The 20,861-nt window shown below is 40.4% G+C and overlaps 1 protein-coding gene across 1 annotated transcript in view; it reads right to left on the bottom strand.

The window, feature by feature from the left end:
- Positions 1-326: 326 nt before the first annotated feature.
- The window catches only part of si:ch211-191a24.3 (tensin-3), a 46,336-nt gene continuing 25,801 nt past the window's right edge, over positions 327-20,861 (bottom strand). The window contains exons 17-27 of the mRNA XM_054602568.1: positions 7,708-7,870; positions 6,972-7,426; positions 5,940-6,023; positions 5,653-5,784; positions 5,049-5,144; positions 4,255-4,332; positions 3,588-3,665; positions 3,149-3,317; positions 2,994-3,062; positions 2,425-2,454; positions 327-1,492 (exon numbers count right to left, since the gene is read on the bottom strand). Of these exons, the coding sequence (XP_054458543.1) occupies positions 1,351-1,492; positions 2,425-2,454; positions 2,994-3,062; positions 3,149-3,317; positions 3,588-3,665; positions 4,255-4,332; positions 5,049-5,144; positions 5,653-5,784; positions 5,940-6,023; positions 6,972-7,426; positions 7,708-7,870 (1,496 nt within the window). The 3' untranslated portion in view covers positions 327-1,350. The remainder of the gene's footprint in view (positions 1,493-2,424; positions 2,455-2,993; positions 3,063-3,148; positions 3,318-3,587; positions 3,666-4,254; positions 4,333-5,048; positions 5,145-5,652; positions 5,785-5,939; positions 6,024-6,971; positions 7,427-7,707; positions 7,871-20,861) is intronic.

The following is a 20,861-nucleotide window of genomic DNA, read 5'->3' as shown; positions in this document are numbered from 1 at the left end:
TTAGAAAACTGTTTCATTAAAATGTAAAAAAGTGCCTTTCTCCTCCATTATACCACAGTGGCAGAAATCTCAGAGATTGATATCTCAAAAGAAGAACAAATCTTCTGTGTGATCAATGTTTTGATCCAACAATATGTGAATATTACCATTTGTATTCTTACTTAAAGCCTAATTCGTTTTTCTTGTGGCTATTATGAGGAGGGTTTGGTAACCACCAAAGAGTGTGTGAGTGGCACATTGTTGCACAAAACATGGTCATATAAAACATAACAATCTGTAAGGCTGGATACCACTGGAAGTAAATAAGAAAATGTGTTTTTCTTTGGCGCACCAACGCTTTAATATTATCTCAGAATTAGAGATGCAATTTTTCATGGCACAATAACTGTACATAAATCTGTATTGACTTACTGTAAAAGGAACATATTGACATTCATATTAGTATTACAACAAGTATATATGGGCAGCTTATGTAGTATCTTACTGGTATGTAAAATACTTCAACAATTTGCAAAATAAACATATACATTCTAAGGATCACTGCCTTTAAACCTAATGTACAGTATGTTAATATACAAAAATATATGACAAGTATATTTAGGAAAAAGAAAGACTTTTACACATCTGTAAAAAGGGATAAATACTATAAACACAACACAATAAATCCATCTTAAGTACAAGGCGACCACATTACTGGCTTTGTCATGTGACGATATCATTTATTTTGTTTTAACATACAAAAAATGGGCCCGTGTCTTGCACAAAAGTGAAGTTGATACCTGATTTACACATGTTACCAAAAATAAAAGCTTTTAGAGACATTGTCATACAAAAAAAAAAAAGTTCATGTGCAGAATATCAGATATTCCTCAGGTTTGAGCAGAAGTAAATGTGTTGTATTTTTCGTCTATGACTGCCAGCAGAAAGCAAAGTCGGTGTATTATAGAACATTTAGAGTATGTGTGAAGAAACAGTCAGATTAAGTAGAAATCAGATTTTCATACAAGATCCCCCGGGGGAAAGGGTCTGGTGTTATATACATTTTATATAAAAATGTCCAAGGATTCATCTTAAAGCCTCCTGCTAATGAGTTTAACTTTATACATGACCATCTTGGCTCCCTCTGGTGACGGCATCCTTTAGTGCAGTCAGTACAAAATACACAAGTTTATCCTTTAGGATGGACCAACAGGACCAGGTGCTGGAGTCTGTGGGTTCATAGTTTTTTGGCTCTTCGGAGGAAAAGTTTGTTTATTTTTTTTTTAGATCCACACTCATATTTATACAATGTTGGGGTTGGAAGTTGATCCCCAGTCCAGGCTCCTCACTCTGCAGTGAGTTTCTTTCTCCTCACTTCTTATGTGACCCAATCATCACCTTTGAGACAAAGTTGACGATGGCGCTCGCCGGCTGCTCAGGGTCGTGTTCAGCAAACAGGTGGCATATGTTTTCAGTCTCACTCTGAGATTTCCTAGCTACAAATCCAAAGATCCTGGAAGAAGGGGACAGAGACAGACAGGAATACTCATTCAAGAGCTTAACTACATTTGACTCATTTCAAATTACAATCGTGAGCAGGTAGGAGTTCAGTGTCTTGCTTCAAACAATACTTATTGGAGTATCACTCTATATGCAGGCTTTAGATGTCACTAAAAGGTTTGTAGTTTCCGTTTTGACAGAAACAAGTTTTTGTGGCACAAAAACCACAAAGACCACTGCTGCAACAAATTTGACCTTTCCATGTCTATTCATGTTCTCTCCTATGTATTGAAAAAAACATTTGTTTAGCTGTAGTGGAGCTACATGTTTGAGTTTTGGGGCAAACTTGTGGTGTTTAAGGCACAGACCACAAATGTAAACGTCCAGCGACCTATATTGTATGTCATTCCCTATCTCTCTCTCTCCTACAATCTCTTATGTATCTACCGCAGATTCTCTAATTAAGCATAAAATGCCCCTATTGTAAGTCACTTTGGATAAAAGCGTCTGCTAAATGACTTTAATGTAATGTAATGTAAATTATTACAGATTCATAGAGCTTTTCAGGAGGGCAATCATTTAAAATGTGCCATGAAAACTTTGCAGCATTGTAAATAACTGACGTTAATTCAACCTTACTTCACGAAACAAAGAAATCCCTTCACAGCCATCATTCAGCCGTGCATAGACTGTTTAATATTTAAAGACAGATTTTGGATGGAAAATAAGTTAAAGGCCACCTAAACCTTGAGAGCTGAAACTCTGGACATCTAACTTGGCCAATTCCTATGAAACTATGAATCAGAGATATCAGTGTGAATGTGCAATTCATGCAAACAACTTTTAAGGTTGGTAAGTTAAAAAAATGTAAACAATTATTGTGTCATAACAGGGTAAAGCGAGCAATGAAGGAGGCAACACAAACAGTAAAGACAGAGGACTTACTTTGCAGTAGAACCGCTGCCTCTTGTCCATCTGTTTGGGACAGAATAACTAAGTTATCACACTGTTATTGGTCATCAAAGGTATACATTTATATATCACATATAGACATTGATATTACACTATAATATAAACGACACTCCTTTGAAATATTGCCATAGAAGGACAAGGACCTATCAAATAATAATACACACTATTCCAATTTTAGACCATTTTTGCAATCATCTTATACAATATGTATAATGATTCCTAAGTAGACCTTTTGTTGTATTTTGCTTCTAATAAACCCTTGAGTTGTTTGAAAATACAAGCTCTGATATGATATCTCAATCTAAAATCGCATAAATTGTTATGAAGGAACAACAAATATATTCTGTGCTGGAACAATTTTGTCTCATCAACAGTATATATATATTTTTTTTATTCTATATAAATTGCCAAATTCTTGTAGTGGCCATCAGTAAGATTGTCTTTACCTGTGAATAACATTGTAAGAGGACTGTGCAGCCGAAGAGGAGATGTGCTTTTTTATTTAAATGTTAATAAGAATAACTAAAATATATGACACTCACTTCCTGCCCTGTGGGTCCAGAGAACAGAAGATGACAGTGTTGACCGCGTAGTGTCTCCTGAAAAACAACCTGCAGGGACAAACAGAGACAGTCTGTGTGAACATGTGGATTAACTCCTGTATCTGTGTTTGGACTGTAGATGTATGCTCACTCACTTCCTCTGGTTGTCAGTGAGCGTGATTCCCTGCGCCGACACCTTGAAGTGGACGGCGGTGGACGCTGGAGGGGGGTCCATGGCGAGGGTCAGCGTGGTCGCCTTCTGAACCGCCTGATGTCCTGTCAGAGACTCCAGCTCCACAGAGCCCAGGTACCACACGTTACAGGCTACAGAGTCACATGAAGGAACACACAAAGTAAAAGAACAGTTCACCACAAAAGTTATCATCTACTGATTCTACTCACTGAAGCAGAGCTACGCCTTTTTATGTACTTTGAAGCGGGATGTAAACTTCATTGAGGTTCCAACTGAGGGTGTGTGTAGATAATAAATGAGTGTGTGTGTGTGTGTGTGTGTGTGTGTGTGTGTGCCCTGTACACACACACACACACACACACACACAAGTCAAACAAACATTTGTGGTGTCTGTCCCGTACCTGCTCCCTGTTTGAGGAGCTCAGCTGCTGAATTTGTTGCTGTCTGTGTAGATGAGTCATTCAGCTCCTCCACCGGGTCTGTTAAGCAACAACACACGGAGAGTTTACCAACCAAGAAACACACAAAATTCATCAATGCATGCAAACAAGGCATTTGTACCAGGCATGCACACACACACACGCACATTCACAAACATGCATGTAAGGCTGGGAAATGCAATTGAAATTGTATTAATGTTTTAGATCAAACATTTGAAATATAATGTTTTTATAGAAGCAAAAAAGCACCTATAAACAACATTAAAATACTATCAACAAAAAAACTTTGAGTGTGAGGTTGACAAATAGAAATATCCAGAATGGCAATACACGCTGTGTAAAGAACTGTGCAGTCACTTATTTGGTAAATATGTGTGTTTGTGGCTGCAGCTGGGGGTTACGTTTATATTGCTTAAACATCTCTGTGTTGTTGCCTTGGTGATGTTTTAGTCAGATGCTAAAGTGTCAGGTTATTCAATGTATGTGAGCCTTGTCTCATTTCTGGTTAATTCTAGTGAGAAAGTTGTATGTTTATAAGTGATAACCAGTTGTATGCACAGGCTGCTGAGGGCTGTCTATAGAAAAGGAATTCACTGTTGGTTTGGACATGAGGGCTCATGTTGCTTACCTTTGTCAGGCAGGATGAGTTTACAGGGCAGAGCTAGAGGGGTGATGGAGTGCTGACATACCAGAGCTGTGAGACTTCCTGGAAGGAAAAACATAAAAAATACTAAATGAACAATTCACAAACAGCCTAACTATCCAGACTGATGCATACTGAAGCCAGCTGCACCTCATTACACTGACCAGTAGAGGGAGACACAATGTCAGCTCAGTGTTTGACTGAACCAATAGTACAACAATTCTGGACTTGGGTTGGTTGAGCGCTCCCATACTTTACTGTAACAATAAGTATTGCTGTTTGATGCAATTTTCTGCTTCTTCAACTACAGGCTATATATTTTTTTGTTTTAGAACTTTTGAATAACTTCGTGATATTTACAGACCTGTAAAATAAAGCATCATTTATCTTTGCAGATACAATTTTTATGAAACATAAGAGATGTTCATAAAATAGAATGCAATGCAGCAGATGAAACTACCAGATATAATTTTCCTGACTGAGAGTATTAACACAACAACAATTTTACTTTGGCCTGATTTTTGGTTTATTCTGCTTCCAGTTGTTATTCGTATTTTCCACTTGGCTGACAAGAAATCCTGAGTAATAATCATGTGTTAAAGACGCTTTTATTAATTGAATCAAAGTGTTTTTATTCTGTATGATGCTTTGAAAAGGGGATATGATCACATACACATAGATTTTGCTATACTACGATGACTTTTAGAATTAGATATTGGATAAACTGTCACCATGTGATAAATTATTTGAGACTCTCTGTAAAGATTCAGTATTCTTACCAAAGTAGGGCTCATTGGGGCATCCCTTAAGACGAACGCCTTTCTGCGTGCACTCTATCAGGAAGTGTCTCACCAGCTCGTTGGACAGGTCTCCCACTGCAGAGACACAAACAAAAGTGCATATTTGAGCATATTTGGTACATTTGCGTACATATGTTGTTACTGACTGGTAGATGGAACCTTTTGGAAATGAACAAACAACAAAAGAAAATGGCTATGAAACAAAAAGCATGAAATCCCTTAGTAGTCTTTATATCATTATTTCAGTCATAATAGATCTTCAAAATGAAATGCAGTAAATCACATTGTAAAACATAAACAATCACTGAAAAGATTCATGTGAAAGAAGCACTTTAAATGTCAGCTCAAATAAAACGTGTGTATTTTCTTTTGTGCTGGAGTTGAGGGTGTTAAACTTGTTGGTAGAACTGTTTGGAACTTTAATCAATTCACAAATAACTTTTGTATCTCTAAAAACCACACGTATGTGTTTAGAAATCTTCACTAAAGGCTTTATAGATTTTCTCCCAATAGAAGACAGTTTCTGTAAAAAAAAAAAATGGATGGAAGAATCAATTACAGGAAAAACTTTGTCTTTGCCTACCTTTCTTACTCTGTTGTAACACCGACGGAGGGGGTGTGGCCACCTTCATAGCCAACCCATACGCTCCGCGAAAAGAATGACTGTCTCTCACAACAAACGAGCCCGGCTCTTTGTCCTTTAGCACTTCGATGGCTGCTCAGTTGGTCAACAGGAGGAGGAAACAGAGATACGCTAAAGTTAGAATCATCGTGTTCAGACTGCACGAGGAGCAAAGCTCTGCACAAGAGGCGTATAATTATCTGTATGGAAGTGTCCGTTTGGCTCTCCTGTCCAACACCGATATTTACCTTGGTCTCTGGAAATGTCGGGCTTGTACCAGAACTTTGAAGTGTCCTGAACAAACTTCACAGTGTCCTGCTTACTGCCAAAGTCTGCAAGACACAGATTAAGACTCTACGTTAGGTTTCAGACTAAACTTGTTATTACAATAATAATGTCCGAGTTACTCCTAAGAATCAGTATGATGGAGTCATGGATTATATTCTAAATATGACGTGTTTTTTTCCAGAATATTAAAACACATTTCTTGTAATATTATGAGTTTGTTCTCAAAAATGACTTTTTCTTGTAAAATTGCTTTCATTCTCAAAATATTACTTTTTTAAAGTTACATCTTTATTCTCAAATTTCAGATTGACATCCCTAAAACCGTAACCGAGACGATGTTTCTAAAACCACAAGATGCTGTCAAGTTTTATACATTTAAATCAGAAAAAATGTATAGTTAGAAGTTTTTAGTTGTGATTATGGGCATTTTTTATTTGACTTTAGCTTAAAAGTGTTTCTAAAGTGGATTATTTTCATAGGCACGACTTGTATTTGTAAAATTGTATGGCATTCTGGAGAAGTCTGGAGAAGAGCAAAAATCTCTTTTGTCATTGCAAACGATGGCCTCCATTGTTGTTAAGGACCAACAGTCACCTCTCTGTGTCGTCTCACACAAACCTAAGCCACCCCCGGACACAAACGCATTACTTGAAGGCTGACAAGATGGATTTCGTTTGATATGTGATCCCGTGATTCTTATATGATCTCCCAACATCTCAAGAATCCATCTGCCATGAAAAAGTATATAATAAAATAGTAACTGCCTATTTTAGCCAAGACTAGAGAGTTCTGTTTCCTTTTTAAATAAACGGTTAAAGCATAAACCATTAGTGAAATTCTGTCTTGCTTGAGGGACTGAAGAATGAACTCAGAAATTGGTCAGTGTTCAATGTTTTCTATCATTTTGGTTAAGTGGCCATTTATAAGAGAGAGGGAATTAAATAATTGTATTAACGCCAGAGACGGAGAGAGAACAATCTGTGACATTTTACCTGGTCCAGGCGACGAGGCCGCACTGAGTCCTCGGAGGGGGTCGGGGGTCATGGAGGATGAGAAAGGGATGCTGAGACTGCTGCCACTGTGAGGGCTGGAAAACCCGCTTAGAGACGGGGAGCAGGAGCCAAGCTCTCCCCCCTCACCCGCTCTCCTCTTCTCCGGCAGCAGTGGAGGGAGGCCCCCGTCTCCCCTGAGGTTCAGACTCCCGAGGCCCTGCATGGCCTCCAGCAGGCTGTGGTCCAGGCCGCCGTTCCCCAACAACAGCGAGGACAAGTCTGTGCTGTCTGTCTCCCTGCGGACCCCCGGACCTCCAGCCAGGCCTCTCAGAGCCCCACGGGGAGAGCTGTGGGCATTGGGAGTGATGAGGGAGAGAGGGGGTGAGGGCTGGGGGGGATACGGGGAGTTCTGGGAGTTTGGAGTTCGGTCGTGCCACACAGGAGGAGGAGTGGAGCTGCAGGAGGGAAGGAGGGAGGAGGAGAGGTAGAAAGAAAAACAAGTGCCCAAATAATCAGTAAATTTGTCAAAATGTGGAACAAGATAAATAAAAGCGTTAAAAGTTGAGTATTAAAGACATTAAAATTGAAAATGGATGAACATTAATCAGTCCATTTGACATTTGACATTATTTTGGCCATGATTTATTAACGTTACAATGCAACAAGCAGTGCCATCATCCAGCCCTCACATTGTACACTGTTGTGTAAACACAGGAAACAGACCAGATGTGTGTACCTGTCTGTGTGTGTGGGGGGGCTGATGTCTGATGACATGGAGCACATGGAGCCAAAGATCCTCTGACAGGAAGCCGGAGTGACCGACACCTCTGATCTGAACAGATCTCCCTCTGTGGAGCCGCCGGCGTGGTTCATACTCTCCAGGAAATTCCGGGAATCAGCTGGAAAGACACAAGAAAAAAAATGTCAAAAGTCTTTTACTACGAAGTTCTCAAATATCAAATACTAACCAGGCGTAGTGGATGTGACTTTGATCCATAAACTACAATAACTGCCTGCTACTACTTAGTGGATCTTGTGTTTGCTGTTGTTGGGACCCCACCTTTGTTTGGAATTTAAAACCATGAACATGTATCAGCAGAGTAAAACCTCACCTGTCATTTTTGACAAATATTAGTCCGTTTCTTAATTAATCATAATTTTTTACAAATAAGAAAAGAATAAAATATTGCAAACCTTATCTATTACATCATATTTCCCTGCACCTCATAACATGGCAACTTCTTACTTATAACTACTAATTTAACCTAATTCTACCTTTTTCAATATTTTCACAATACCTCATAACGTTGCCCCTTTTTCGCAAACTTTTTAGACTTATATCTAAAAATCGCGGCATTTATTTCTTAAACGTCAGTGTGATTTTTTTCAGCAAGATATGAAGAAATCAAAATGTTACATCCTCATACTTCCATTTTAACCTCGTCTGAATCATTCGCATAGAACAATTTAATGCTATATTAACCCTAACCCTAGAAAAGACAATAAATAGGTTTTTCTTGTTACCCTTGTCCCCTGCCCTGTAAACAACCAGAGTCTGCCACTAGACGCAGTGCTAGTCGAATATATTTGATCTTTGGAAAAAGCTATACTTACTTATTCCAACTACCTTCACTCTTTATGCTAAGCTAGGTCGCTGCTACAGCTCCATAATTGAAGCACAGACGTGTCATGATAATTATCAATTCTTAAAGATTACATTGTAGAACTTGTACAAACTGCACCGGCATCTGCATCCTTATAATCATGTCAGTAGAGCAGAGATTGACAGCGTACAATAGGAGCAGGCAGTGTGTGTGTGTGTGTGTATGTGTGTGTGATGTAGGGGGGAGAGCACTCCAAACATCCCAACATGACATTCTGACAACACAGTGTGTCATTCAGCAAACACGAGGGCAGGCCTCCTCAGGCCACAGACGGGCCTGTGAAGTACGATGAGTCATCGTGTAAAGAGTCGATCATTATAAAGAGCCCCTTGTTCGGCCGGCTCTCCACCTCCCCCCCTCCTCTCTTCTGCTCCTTCCCTCCATTCAAGCACTATGAGATGGAGGAATTTAGACCCAGCTTTGTCTGTGATCATATTGGATGAGCTGCATCATCTCATGTGGATTATATAATCACACGTGGGCTTTTAATGAATTTGAAGAATTTTTGAGTGTTAGCATGATGCTACGGCAACACACACACACACACACACACACACACACACACACACACACACACACACACACACACACACACACACACACACACACACATACTGTACACACAGTGGAAATGTTTGGTTTAGTAAAAAAAGTTTCCATGTTGTACTCCATATCAGGGGGGGAAATGACACTTTTTACTCACACATTTACATTTGTTATAAACCTATAGTTACTTGTTACTTTGCTCATGTTACTTGTTACTCTTGATTCTCGAAGAGTGTTGTTATAGATTAAACTACCCAACAGTTGACAGCATTAAGTAGTTAAAATTAGCTCCACCTCAACCAACTCCGAAATTAAAGCATGCTGTTTACATGTTCATGTTTATATTCTGAACTCATATAAGCCTGTATAACAATACAACACACTGGAAAGGGGCATTCTACTCAACAAGCATGTTTAGTTTTGATATTTAAGGCATTTTATTGATGAGCATGAATGTTAAACTTTGATTTTAGAACCACACAAGCTGTGATAAAAAATTACCCAAAAGGGTCCAAAAAGCTCCACATTCAGTGTGTAAATTGATTTTTGATCATTTAATTAACTGTTAACAAATTAGAACCACTTGCGTACGATTACAATTGAAAAGGTGCTGTCTGTTTTAGCTCATAATGTTTACATTTTGGTCATAGTTTTAATTAAGTAAAGGATCTGAATAGTACCTCCACCACTGACTAATTGTTTAAAGTTGACTTTCCCATGGCTGAATGTTCCCCACACACATTTCTGTAGTGACAACATTATGTGCGGTGTATCAGATATCCTCAAGTATGACTTCACTGGCAGCTGCTGTGAGCACGACTTTTTAAACATATTAAAAGTTATGTTTTGTTTGTTAAGTGTCTATCTGGCTGTCAGCTCATAAATGTATCTATTATAGGAGCACACAATATAGTTCTAGGTTTAATAGCAATCTATTAACATGAGTAAGTTCATTTACTCAGGATTAGGAGGTACTTTTTTCTACTAAATTTGTACTTTTTTGTACTTTTTAATCCACTAATTTACATTTGTTTGACGTACAAAACATTTAAGAATTGTATTAAATATGATCCTTTGCTGAAGGTTAAACATGAATTTTGCTCTACTTGGGCCAGTGCTGCTTACATGGTAATTCATTAATGATAAAATAAACACTTTTTAGATGCAGCAATATCTTGCTGCTAATGCTTTCATGCTTTTGAATCTGCATTTGGATTGCGGTACTTTTGCTTGAGAAGGAGTTTCTGTTTTACATTTTTATATTGCTATACTTTTACTTAGGTTAGCCTCTCAGTACTGCGCCTATCACTGTTTATCTGTATTGGGCAATACTTGCTCAAAAATAAGTAACCAGTATCAGTAAGTGTGCATTTTTATTTATTTTAGTCTACTTAAAAAAAAGGTATGATGCGTTGGTGCCGTCTAATACACCACACACAGGCAGTCGACACTCAACTTGCACTCTTAGGGGTTAAAGGTCAAGAGCACGGAGCAGGTAATGTTTTGGTCTGCTTCTGATTAGTCCCAAAACTCTCATAACCGACACCCAGACAGCTCAGAAAAGAAGATCCTCCAGAGTTAAATTTGTTGTTGCTCCATGAAGAAAACAAACACAAAGTGGGGGGAACGCTGTGAGGATTCCTCAAACATTCCCACAGTCCCTGTCAGTGTTTCTCTCTCTTGGGACGATTCTCCCTCTGTTCCCACGGCTGACTATCCTCACTGTGGTTTGTCACATCTGCTGCTCTACAGCTTATCCAGTTAATTACAGAACAGCCCAAAAAATCTGGCAACACTGGCTGACCTCACCCTGACCTCTGACCTCAGACCATACTCGGCTCCGTGAGGCTCCGCTGGTCGTTATTACACCCTGACACACCTTTCACCTCCTGTATCCACGCTGCACAGTATCCATAGCTACTCACTGTCAGCTGGACTTTTAATAATGGAAAAACCTGGAGAGACGACTGAGAGAGAGAACAGCCCCCTGTTTGCCTAGTGCCGGGCAACAGAATACATTTTCTTAATGCATACAAATATTAAAAAAAAAAAACTCAAAAAAACTTGAATTTTCTTAAATTTTGCCCAAAAATATTGTCGACTCCCTTCCCTTCCAAGATAAGAGCATTCTCTCTCTCGAAATATCCTTGTTAAAACTGTAAATGTGCCAGAACGAGATCTGGGTACGGAACTGAAATAGATACCAAATGAATGTGCGCGTATTGAAAGCTGGAATTGAATATAATCTCTTTTAATAAACGAGACATATGAAATAAATCCACACAGGATTAACCGTTAGTTGGAAATCATTTGGTGGTGCCTACAAAAAAAATAAAAAAATCACACTTACAGCTGCTTTCTGATCTTGGAATGCCATGATTAAGGTTTGGTCGGGGTTAGGCATAAAAACGTGGTTAGGGTTGGGGAAAGATAATCGTTTGGGTTAAAATAATGACTTCATTAGCGTTAGTGGAGCTCCGTCGTCATGGTGACAATAGCAAACACTGAAGGTTAGGGAGCGTTCGTGGTCGTGGTAATAAGAGTCCTGTTGGAGACAATTAACGAACAGCAGTTTCTGGTGTTAGCTCACGTCTGGATCTGAAACAATGTCACAATACCTTCTCATTTGTTTCGTAATTATTACGTGAACATAAACACGGAGTATGTCGTTTTTGGGTGTACTCTGAAACGACTGATGCTCACGTTTTTCTTGTCGGCAGACAGTCAGGGACATTTGGATAACTGGTAAGATTCCAGTGATGTTTGTTAATGTCTGCTGTCCCAGTTAAATAAACCAGTAAATACATACAAATACAGTTTGTGACTTGTATCTAAAATTGAGCAATTATCTGCTTTTTTATGTAGGCAGAGCACTTGTACCGGTGCTTGTGTTTGGACAACATTTAATATTTCAGATGGCTAACAAGCAGGTTGTCACAAAACAAGTATGTTTTTGGTATTGTTTCTGAATGTCAGGTATTGTATTTGCACGGTATTGGTACATTTCAAGTGATACTCAGCTCTGGGCAAAACTGGCAGTTTTAGTTTTTCAACAGTGTTTTTCTGTCTGATGTTTTCTACTAACTTGCGTAGCTCCGAGTGAGTACAAAAGCCTCTTCAGTTCGGGTCGAACCGTGCTAAACCAATTCCAGATGGCACAGATCCATGTGGGCACGACTGCCAACCTCCACCAGCCAATAACCCCGCCCTACCAACAAAAACCCGTAACACACACACACACACACACACACACACACACACACACACACACACACACACACACACACACACACACACACACAAAGATTCCCACATATTTTCCTGATCGTGGAGAGAAACAGTTTTTTGGCTCAGACTGAATCTGTGTGCATACCTTCATGCTTTGTATGGAGATAATCCCATTAATCAATCAAACCAAAGTGAGGTCATCTGGAGCTAATATTTCTCTTCATAGTTCTAACTTCAGTACACGCAGGTGGTTGCATAAACAGAATGTTATGAAAGGCAAGGCACAGAAAAACAGAGAACAGGAATGATGAGGAACATACAGCCGTCGCATGTTCGGTTCAGCTAAAGAGCTCCTGTGTTGTGTTGTGACAAATAAACGCTTCTCTCTTTGTTTCCCCCTCTCACGCATCCAAACATTTACTCTCTGAGCAGCATCTCATTAGACAGAAGGGTGAGCCTACACACACGCATAAACACAGTGATGCATGGGGAGTTATGCAGAACAACAGTGGGTCTGCAGACTCCCTGCTGACCACAGGAATGTGAGTGCAAGCACTTTGTATGCACACACGCACACACAGACCGAGGCTGACGGGTCTGAAGGTCTACGGCATGTTACAGCTGTTCACAGCGATCACAGGCTGCAGCTTCTCAGGGGGATGAAGGGAGAAGGGAGCCAAAGAGCAACTCTGAGAGGAAACGGGAAAACAATGAGGAGGAAGACACCTGCTGTGATCTTGAGGTCCACAGAAAGTCCATATTTATGAAAATCCAGTTTAAATGAAATGATATCACCTTTACTCTGTGAGGCAGATCGTTCATGATGATTATACCAGCTTACTTACTGCATATGAAAAGCAGAGATTAAGCTTCATATACCTATAATTCCTATAATTAATATGTGATCAACAAAATGATCTGGCAGTGTCTTAAAAATACAATCATTGATAGATTTCTGGCCGGATGAACGCCACTAACACCTGACAAACACCAACATATGATTGCATTCTAATTGCTATGGCTTTACAGCGGACAGAGGGCAACATAATTATCCCACTGGTCTCATATTTGTGTTTAACTGATGAATAGAATTCTTTCACTCTCCTTTTCAGCTCTAAATTGGTCTCCACCAATAAACATATCTGACTCTTCAGCTGTTTAATGCGCCACTTTCTTCCCCAACTAGTCCCCTAACCGTGTCGGTCTGCTGTTTGGTGCTGGGCAGGTGAAGCACTGTGGGTTTGATGAGCGACTGAATTACACTGTAAATGTGTGAAAGACCAAAAAATGACGAGCTAAAAGAGGCTTAAAGCTCAGTAGAGCTGCAGAGTTTGTCATAATTCCTTGTGACCCCTTTCACATATCAGGTATTTATCAGATTATTTGATCATAAAAAAATATAAATAAGTTGAGCTTTAAGAACCATTGAGCGATTTCTGCCAGAGGACGTGCAGCTCTCTCCTTGGTATCACATGGCGCTGCATCAGAATGCGATCAGTTGTCGCCCACTGCCCTCCCTCCTTCAGTGAAAATCAATCACCCTCAGACCATGCTGTGTCTTCCCTTGTCCTCCTATTCAGAAACAGGGAATTTTTCTGTTAAAGAGGACAAACTAGTGGGCGGTCGTCTGTAAATCAGATTCCTCTGCTCTTTCTGGGTGTGTGGACGGACAGCTTTATCGACTCAGTGAAGTGGCAGAGGAGAGGCTAATGTTACGAGGCAGCTGAGGAGGGAGTGAAGAATAACTACAAACAAATGGAGGGAGAGAAACAGGGTGAAGAGTAACGGCAGTCAAGGCAGTTGGAAAGAAAAGGTTATGGAAGAGAATGCTGTTTTCACCGAGGTGTTTATTGGTGTTTGAAGTATTCTGGTAATAAGCTGAAACCGCAGTCAGAGACACTTTGACTTATGAAGAATTTGTCTGACTCTCTTCATCCATCACACAGCCTCAGAGTTCAAGATCAGATGTGGAGATATGATGGTTAAGTTTTCCTCAAGCTCAAATTGAATATCACTGTTTCTTCATATCTTAAGGAGTCTCAACTGCAAAAACAGTCCCAGAAATTTGACCATGTTTTGAAGCTGAAGTGAAATTCCTCAGACTTTACCCATCTGGGGAAGTGATCATGGATCATAAGTAGTTCTCCTGGTGAGTCCAAACATATCAGTAGTTATAACATGCCGCTGTGTTGAAGGGCATAACTTGTTGTTCTTGATAGATCTCATATCTGTGACCGCAAAGTTTGGTTGGCCTGCAAAATGTGGATGAAAAATAACATTTCAATAACTGGATTTTAAAGCGGAAACAGACAACCTTTCAACTTCCACCCCTGGTGGTTCCAAGTGGTATTATTGTTGGAGCCACTGCTGCAAGACAACTGGATCAGTTTCAGTTTTCCACAGAGCCTAGCAACTACCAACAACACAGGACACACTGCAGTTTGTTCTCCACAGTCACTTCGATTCTGCCACCATCCGGTAGACAGACTTACACAGTGATAGTAAGACTTATGGGGAACCAATAGAAACTGTGATGGTGTCATTATTCTATAGCCATTACATTGTGCAATCGGCATTTACTTTATAACAATAAGTTAAAGCAAAAACTGTAAAGTGTAGTTAGGACCAACCAAATCGCTGTCTACAGGGATCAGGTGACACTGACTTCAGGTACCTAAACTTCATTAGCATCCACAGCATTTGAGGTTACACGGTCCATAATCCACATTACATCATTAATACGTGAAGAGTGCTGCACGGTACAGTAGTGATCCATAACAACAGAGCTGTATGCTGTCACAATGGCTTCTGTGCAATATCCTGTTGATTTTTGATGATCGCTTTGATTGGATTGTTTGACAGAAGAGTTGTCAAATTTGCATATAGCCAACTTGTTCCCCTGTCGAGGTTGTTTGGGGGGTATATGTCGTCTGCAAATCAAGGGTTTGAGGATAGAGGGTGACATATAGAGTGCTGTCCTGGTTCCAGACCTCTGAATTAACACCTACATCCCTCATTTATTCGGGATTGAAATAAGTCAGGTGTTGACAGATATCTCATCACCGTCAGCTAGCTACATGCTTTAGAAATAGGGGACATAAAATGACAACAAGCTTAGGTAAACTGTTCCTTTAAATCCTTTTGAATATTTCTTAAGTCTTCCAGAAAAACATTCATTTAACAGATCCGAGCAACTTATACCACAGCTTCCGTGTCAACTGAAATTTGAAAAAATACATTAAAAAAAAAGGCGCTTCTTACGCTACTGGTTAGGGCACAAGAAAACAAAATATCTTTCCCTCCAAACAAGAAGCCAACTAACAAGGACTCAAAGTCTGGCTGAATGAAAGAAGTGAAATACATAAGTTCATTTTTCAGCTTTCTTGCAGCTCTCAGAGAGAGAATGTCCCGATGACATGCATCAAGTTGTTATCTACTGTAGTGTAGATATACCAGACGCCATTACGTCATTACATGTAGGACCACTGATGCTCTGGTACATCTCACACAGACTGAGCCTGTGACAACACAGACCACTTGTTGAGTAACTCTCAGCAAAAAAATCCTTGTTTCCACTTTGGTCTCTGCACCGTGAACTGGCCTTCTGTCCATTGTTGTCAACATTTTCCGTACTTTCAGCCTTTTTTTGCCCTCAATTCCCTGCAGTCCTATGAAAGCTGAATGTTTCTCACACAGCAGACGTCTGTACATCACTTGTAGCAGCAATCCCCAACAACTTTTTCCCCTAGGAAATGATCAATTTCTCCCCAATCTCTCGTGTGGCAGCTAATGTCGTCAACCTGCTTTCAAAACTGGCCAAACGTTCCTGTTGTCGGGATGAATTATAGATTAAACTGCCAGTTATTTTCTGAATTGGTCCAGCATAGTTTGGTTTACAATATGTCTTAAGGTAGGGAGAAATGCTAAACACAGTTTGGTAATGCTTTCTTTTATAGGTCAGTCATTTCCTGGAATAACTTTCATGGAAAAACCTATATGTAGCATGTTACTGATTGAAGGAAAATATGAGTTTTATTGAAATAACTGCTCCAGTAACCCCCCAGTAAATATTCAGTTTTCATTGATTCATATATGTTGAATTGTATGCTTGCCTGTCATAAAATGTTACATTTTAGCATAAAGAGCCGTTGTGCAGTAATGTTAAAACTCCCTGGTTTACACTTACAGTGTATTGGAATAAATCACTTGAAAATGATTGAACAACTTGTTGCTATTTTAACGATTATTATCATCGCCAATTAACAAGGTTATATACAGAAACTGTTGTTGAAATTAGAGGTAAAATGCACAAGCTTTATCCAATTTGCTGAGGTCCAAGGTGTTGCTGGTGGCTAATTCTCACAAATTAGAAGCTCCAGTTAGAAAATGTTGGTTTAATAATTCACTTAAATAATTGCTGATTTATGTTTCTGTCCGTTGATTAATTAATGGACTAAATGTTTCTGCTTTAATTGTGTTTGCTCTCTGGAAAATCACATGACTTCAGTGGGGCTGCAAAAGCTGAGAAATATCACTTAATAAATGTGGCATCGAGCACACCAACATTCCAGCTTTAACACACATGGAAAATGTGTGCTGGACTTCCAATGTTCTCTTTGTATGAAATGACTGCAAACGTTTTGGAACCATTCAACTTGCGGCTCAGCAAGATGTAGTTTTATCGTGTGTGACATATCTGGGAAGCAATCAGCACCCCGACAAAAGAAAAAAAACAATATGTCTTCAATGGCTTCTGCAGAAAAGAAGGGGAAACCAGCCTCCATCGGTTAACCACCAATACACCAGTCTGCCATGACTGCACGTTGGAGGCTAAAATAGCCTTTAACAGGATGAGATCATGGACGACGCAGTGGAACAAACCATCTCATCATCCCACCGAGTGTGAGATGTCAAACGGGCTGCAGATATACTGCTGTCCAGAGCAGGAAGAAAATATATTTTCATGCACAAAAAGACAGAGAGACAAAGTTTAGATGGGGGGGTTGTGTCTTAAGAAGAGAAAAGGCATCTGACAGATTAAATTCCAGAAGCTGTCTGCAAATACCAGCGGCCTGGAGGAGAGATGTGAAGTGTTTCTGTGCATGTGTGCCCTCCTTAAAAATTCCCTGGAGGGACAGAGATAACGCTGTATAAACAAGAGGGAGAGAGAATGAGCAGAAAAACAGGAAAACTCCTGTTGAGAGAAGGAGAAACAATAAAGAATGCAAGGAGGAAGGGGAAGGTGAAAGAGTTTATGAACTGCCTCTAGAGATCTGGAGGGTTTTTTTTACACATTTTTACAAAATCATTCAATCACACAGAGCTCCCTGACACATGTGCATGCTCGTACATACCGAGAGACGCCGTCATGATGTGACACTCTGAAGTGTCCCGTTATTTGCCGGTTTCCTGGTTCAGGATCACTCCTTCACCTTCCAGTTCCTTAAGTCTCTATCTCTTTCTGATACGTTCTGCCTCCCAGTGTGAATTAAACTCAGACTCTCCTCCTCTCCTCTCTCTCTCTCTCTCTCTTGAAATCAATCTGTGCCCGACTCGTAGAAGTCTTTTTTCAGTGGCTGGATTGTTTCGCCGCCATGCCCAAGTCCTTGCGTCCCCCCAGATGGAGAAAAAAAAAATAAGCTCCCCGTTTGTTCCTGGCTTGTTGTGACACAGCTTCACTTCTGGGTTTGTATGAAGGGAGGGAGGGACAAGAGGTAGAGAATCACTCCCCCCCCCCCTCCCCTCCATGCATGTCTACGTACCCTCCCTCCTCTTCCTCTCGCTGACCACTGAGCATTGTTCCTGCTGGGCCACTGCAAGGACTTTCCCCCAATCAGAGCGGACCCCAGTGGTCAGAGGTCATATGTGGCCTTTTACGGACCAGAGAGGAGGTGGTGGTGGTGGTGGTGGCGGTGGTGGTGGTCGGGTAAGGAGGGAGGGAGGGGGTTTGGTCTCTATGGCCTCTCTGTCAAGGCATGTGTGTCCACTCCCACCATCTGCTCGCCACAAACACAGAGACAAAGGCATGCAGACACACACACACACTGACTGTGTCTCCTGCCATGTGTCTAATCTTAGCACTTCATAAATTACACCATAAAGCTCTTGATTGAATTGTGGTGAGTTTTTGCTTGTGCCTCAGCGTGGACATGTGCTGCGTGCATTATTTTAACCCGTCCTGGGTCACAGGAAGTGAGCTCTGTCCATCTTTGGCAACGTTAAAAACTATTAGACAAAAGATGATAACTTAGAGAAAGTTGTTGTCTAGTGTTCGTACCTTTATTAAAGGAATAGTTTTGACATTTTGGGTAGGTTTATGTGTTTATGTTCATGTCAAGAGTTGGAAGAGGATATAACGCTCTATGGCTGTTCAGTGTGAAGCTGTAACGAGGAGCTGGTTAGCGTAGCTTAGCTTAAAGACTGGAAACAGGGGGAAGCACTTGAAACTTTTAATATGTATGTTCTCTCTCGTTCATCACTGACAACAGATCTAATCATCTGAAGGAGGATGGGAGATTCCCCTGTCCTCTCTGCCCACTCCCCTGTACTTTCTCCTGACCTCTGACCCCTGAGGTTCAGACACTCAAGTGTTTGTCTGAACCAACCATCTGCCTTTGTTAAAGCCTCAGCTCATAACAGCATCTACATTCCTTTGTCTGAAAACTGCTTCCGCTGGCTGAGAGCTTCTGCATTTATCGCTGTTTATTTTGATTTCGGCCACAAGTACACAAAGGAAATGTTATTATGTAACATTTTAGGGCTGCGCTCTGCCGACACTAGGAAATGAAAAGTATACAAGTGCAGCAGACAGCAGCAGAGTTCGTCTTTGGGTTGATGCATGGCACAACACTGTAGTGACTGTAGTGACCCACTTTTTACTGATTTCTTTAACTAAGCAATTTTAAAAACAAATAGATGAAGTCAGAACTACAATTCTCAATTGACATGTGTATCACCCAACAGCCCTGAAACATTTAGTGCATGTGACATTTCTGTGTTTAAGTAATCCCTGTAAGGACTGATTTGGGGAATTTTGCAGGTCAAAAGCCGCTTGGTGGTCTAACTGGGAGAAATTTGGTCTAAAAATGTAGTTAGGACCTTCTTTAACATTGACATTACATTACATTACATTACAGTCATTTAGCAGACGCTTTTATCCAAAGCGACTTACAGGAAGTGTATTCAACATAGGTATTCAAGAGAACTACTAGTCACCAGAAGTCATAAGTGCATCTCCTTTCTTAAACAAGCATCTTAAAGCATAAACCAGAGCAAAAGTATAGTGCAGAGGCAAATTACTACGAAAACAATAATTGCAACAGACTAATACGAATATAATAAGTGCTACAAACTACTACGAATAGGATAAGTGCAGTAAACGTATACGAATTCAATAAGTGCAGCGAACTGATACGAATACAGTGAGTGCAACAGACTAATACGAGTGCAATAAGTGCTACGAGGAAGGCTCCAGGTAGTACTTCTTGAAGAGGTGAGTTTTCAGCCTGCGCCTAAAGATGGGCAGCGACTCTGCTGTCCTGACGTCAGTGGGGAGTTCATTCCACCACTGAGGGGCCAGGACAGAAAAAAGCTGTGACCGGGTGGATCGGCCGCAGGGACCTCTGAGCGACGGGGCAACCAATCGCCCCGAGGCAGCAGAGCGAAGTGGTCGGGCGGGGGTGTAGGGCTTGACCAGGGCCTGGAGATAGGAAGGAGCTGTTCCTTTCACATTGACATGTGGATCTAGAAATGCTTTTGAAACCGTGCTTATATGTAAACTCATAAATTCAACTTAAAGCAACATCAATCAATATTTCTATGTTAACAATGGAAGAAATAACTATGTGTAATGCAAAAGGAGTCGCTCGCTGTGACAAACAGACAATTAGCACCCAACTCTGCAGCTCCCCTCAGCTCTGAAGAGCGTTTCTAGCAGCTCATTGTTTTTGGTTTTACAGTATGTAAATTTACTGTTTTGGTTCAGTCTTACTGCTCTGATCAACGTCTATTCCAGCCGCAGTGACCTTAAGTATAGAGCAGGCAAATTTAAACATCTTCATCATAATGATGATACAAAATGTAACATACCACTCTAGAACACTGGATACGGATTATGAAGTTAGTTGTATTGAAACAGGACCCTTGTCTTAAAAATCGTTCTGACTCAATTGGATGGATGGATATCACACCACACGACAACAACTGTGGCGATATCGTCGGGATCACTTTTAGAGCGATTTGATGATCCTCAGAAACAGTGACAGCCAAATCCATCTGAATAAGAAGGAGCATTTGTTGCACAGGAGGGTGGATTAGTATAATGGCTTTGAACATATTTGTTATCAGCAATAAAGAGTAGGCTACTTGTTGAAATAAACAGCATCTCTCTCTTCCTCTTTCTCTCTCCTTGCCTCCTTGGTGCTGTAAGATGCACAGCCTTCTTATTGTTCAT

Source organism: Anoplopoma fimbria, chromosome 8 (assembly GCF_027596085.1).
Source record: "Anoplopoma fimbria isolate UVic2021 breed Golden Eagle Sablefish chromosome 8, Afim_UVic_2022, whole genome shotgun sequence".
Taxonomy (NCBI): Eukaryota; Metazoa; Chordata; class Actinopteri; order Perciformes; family Anoplopomatidae; genus Anoplopoma; species Anoplopoma fimbria.
Note: the sequence above shows the minus strand (reverse complement) of the source record. Positions and strands in the feature narration are given on the sequence as shown.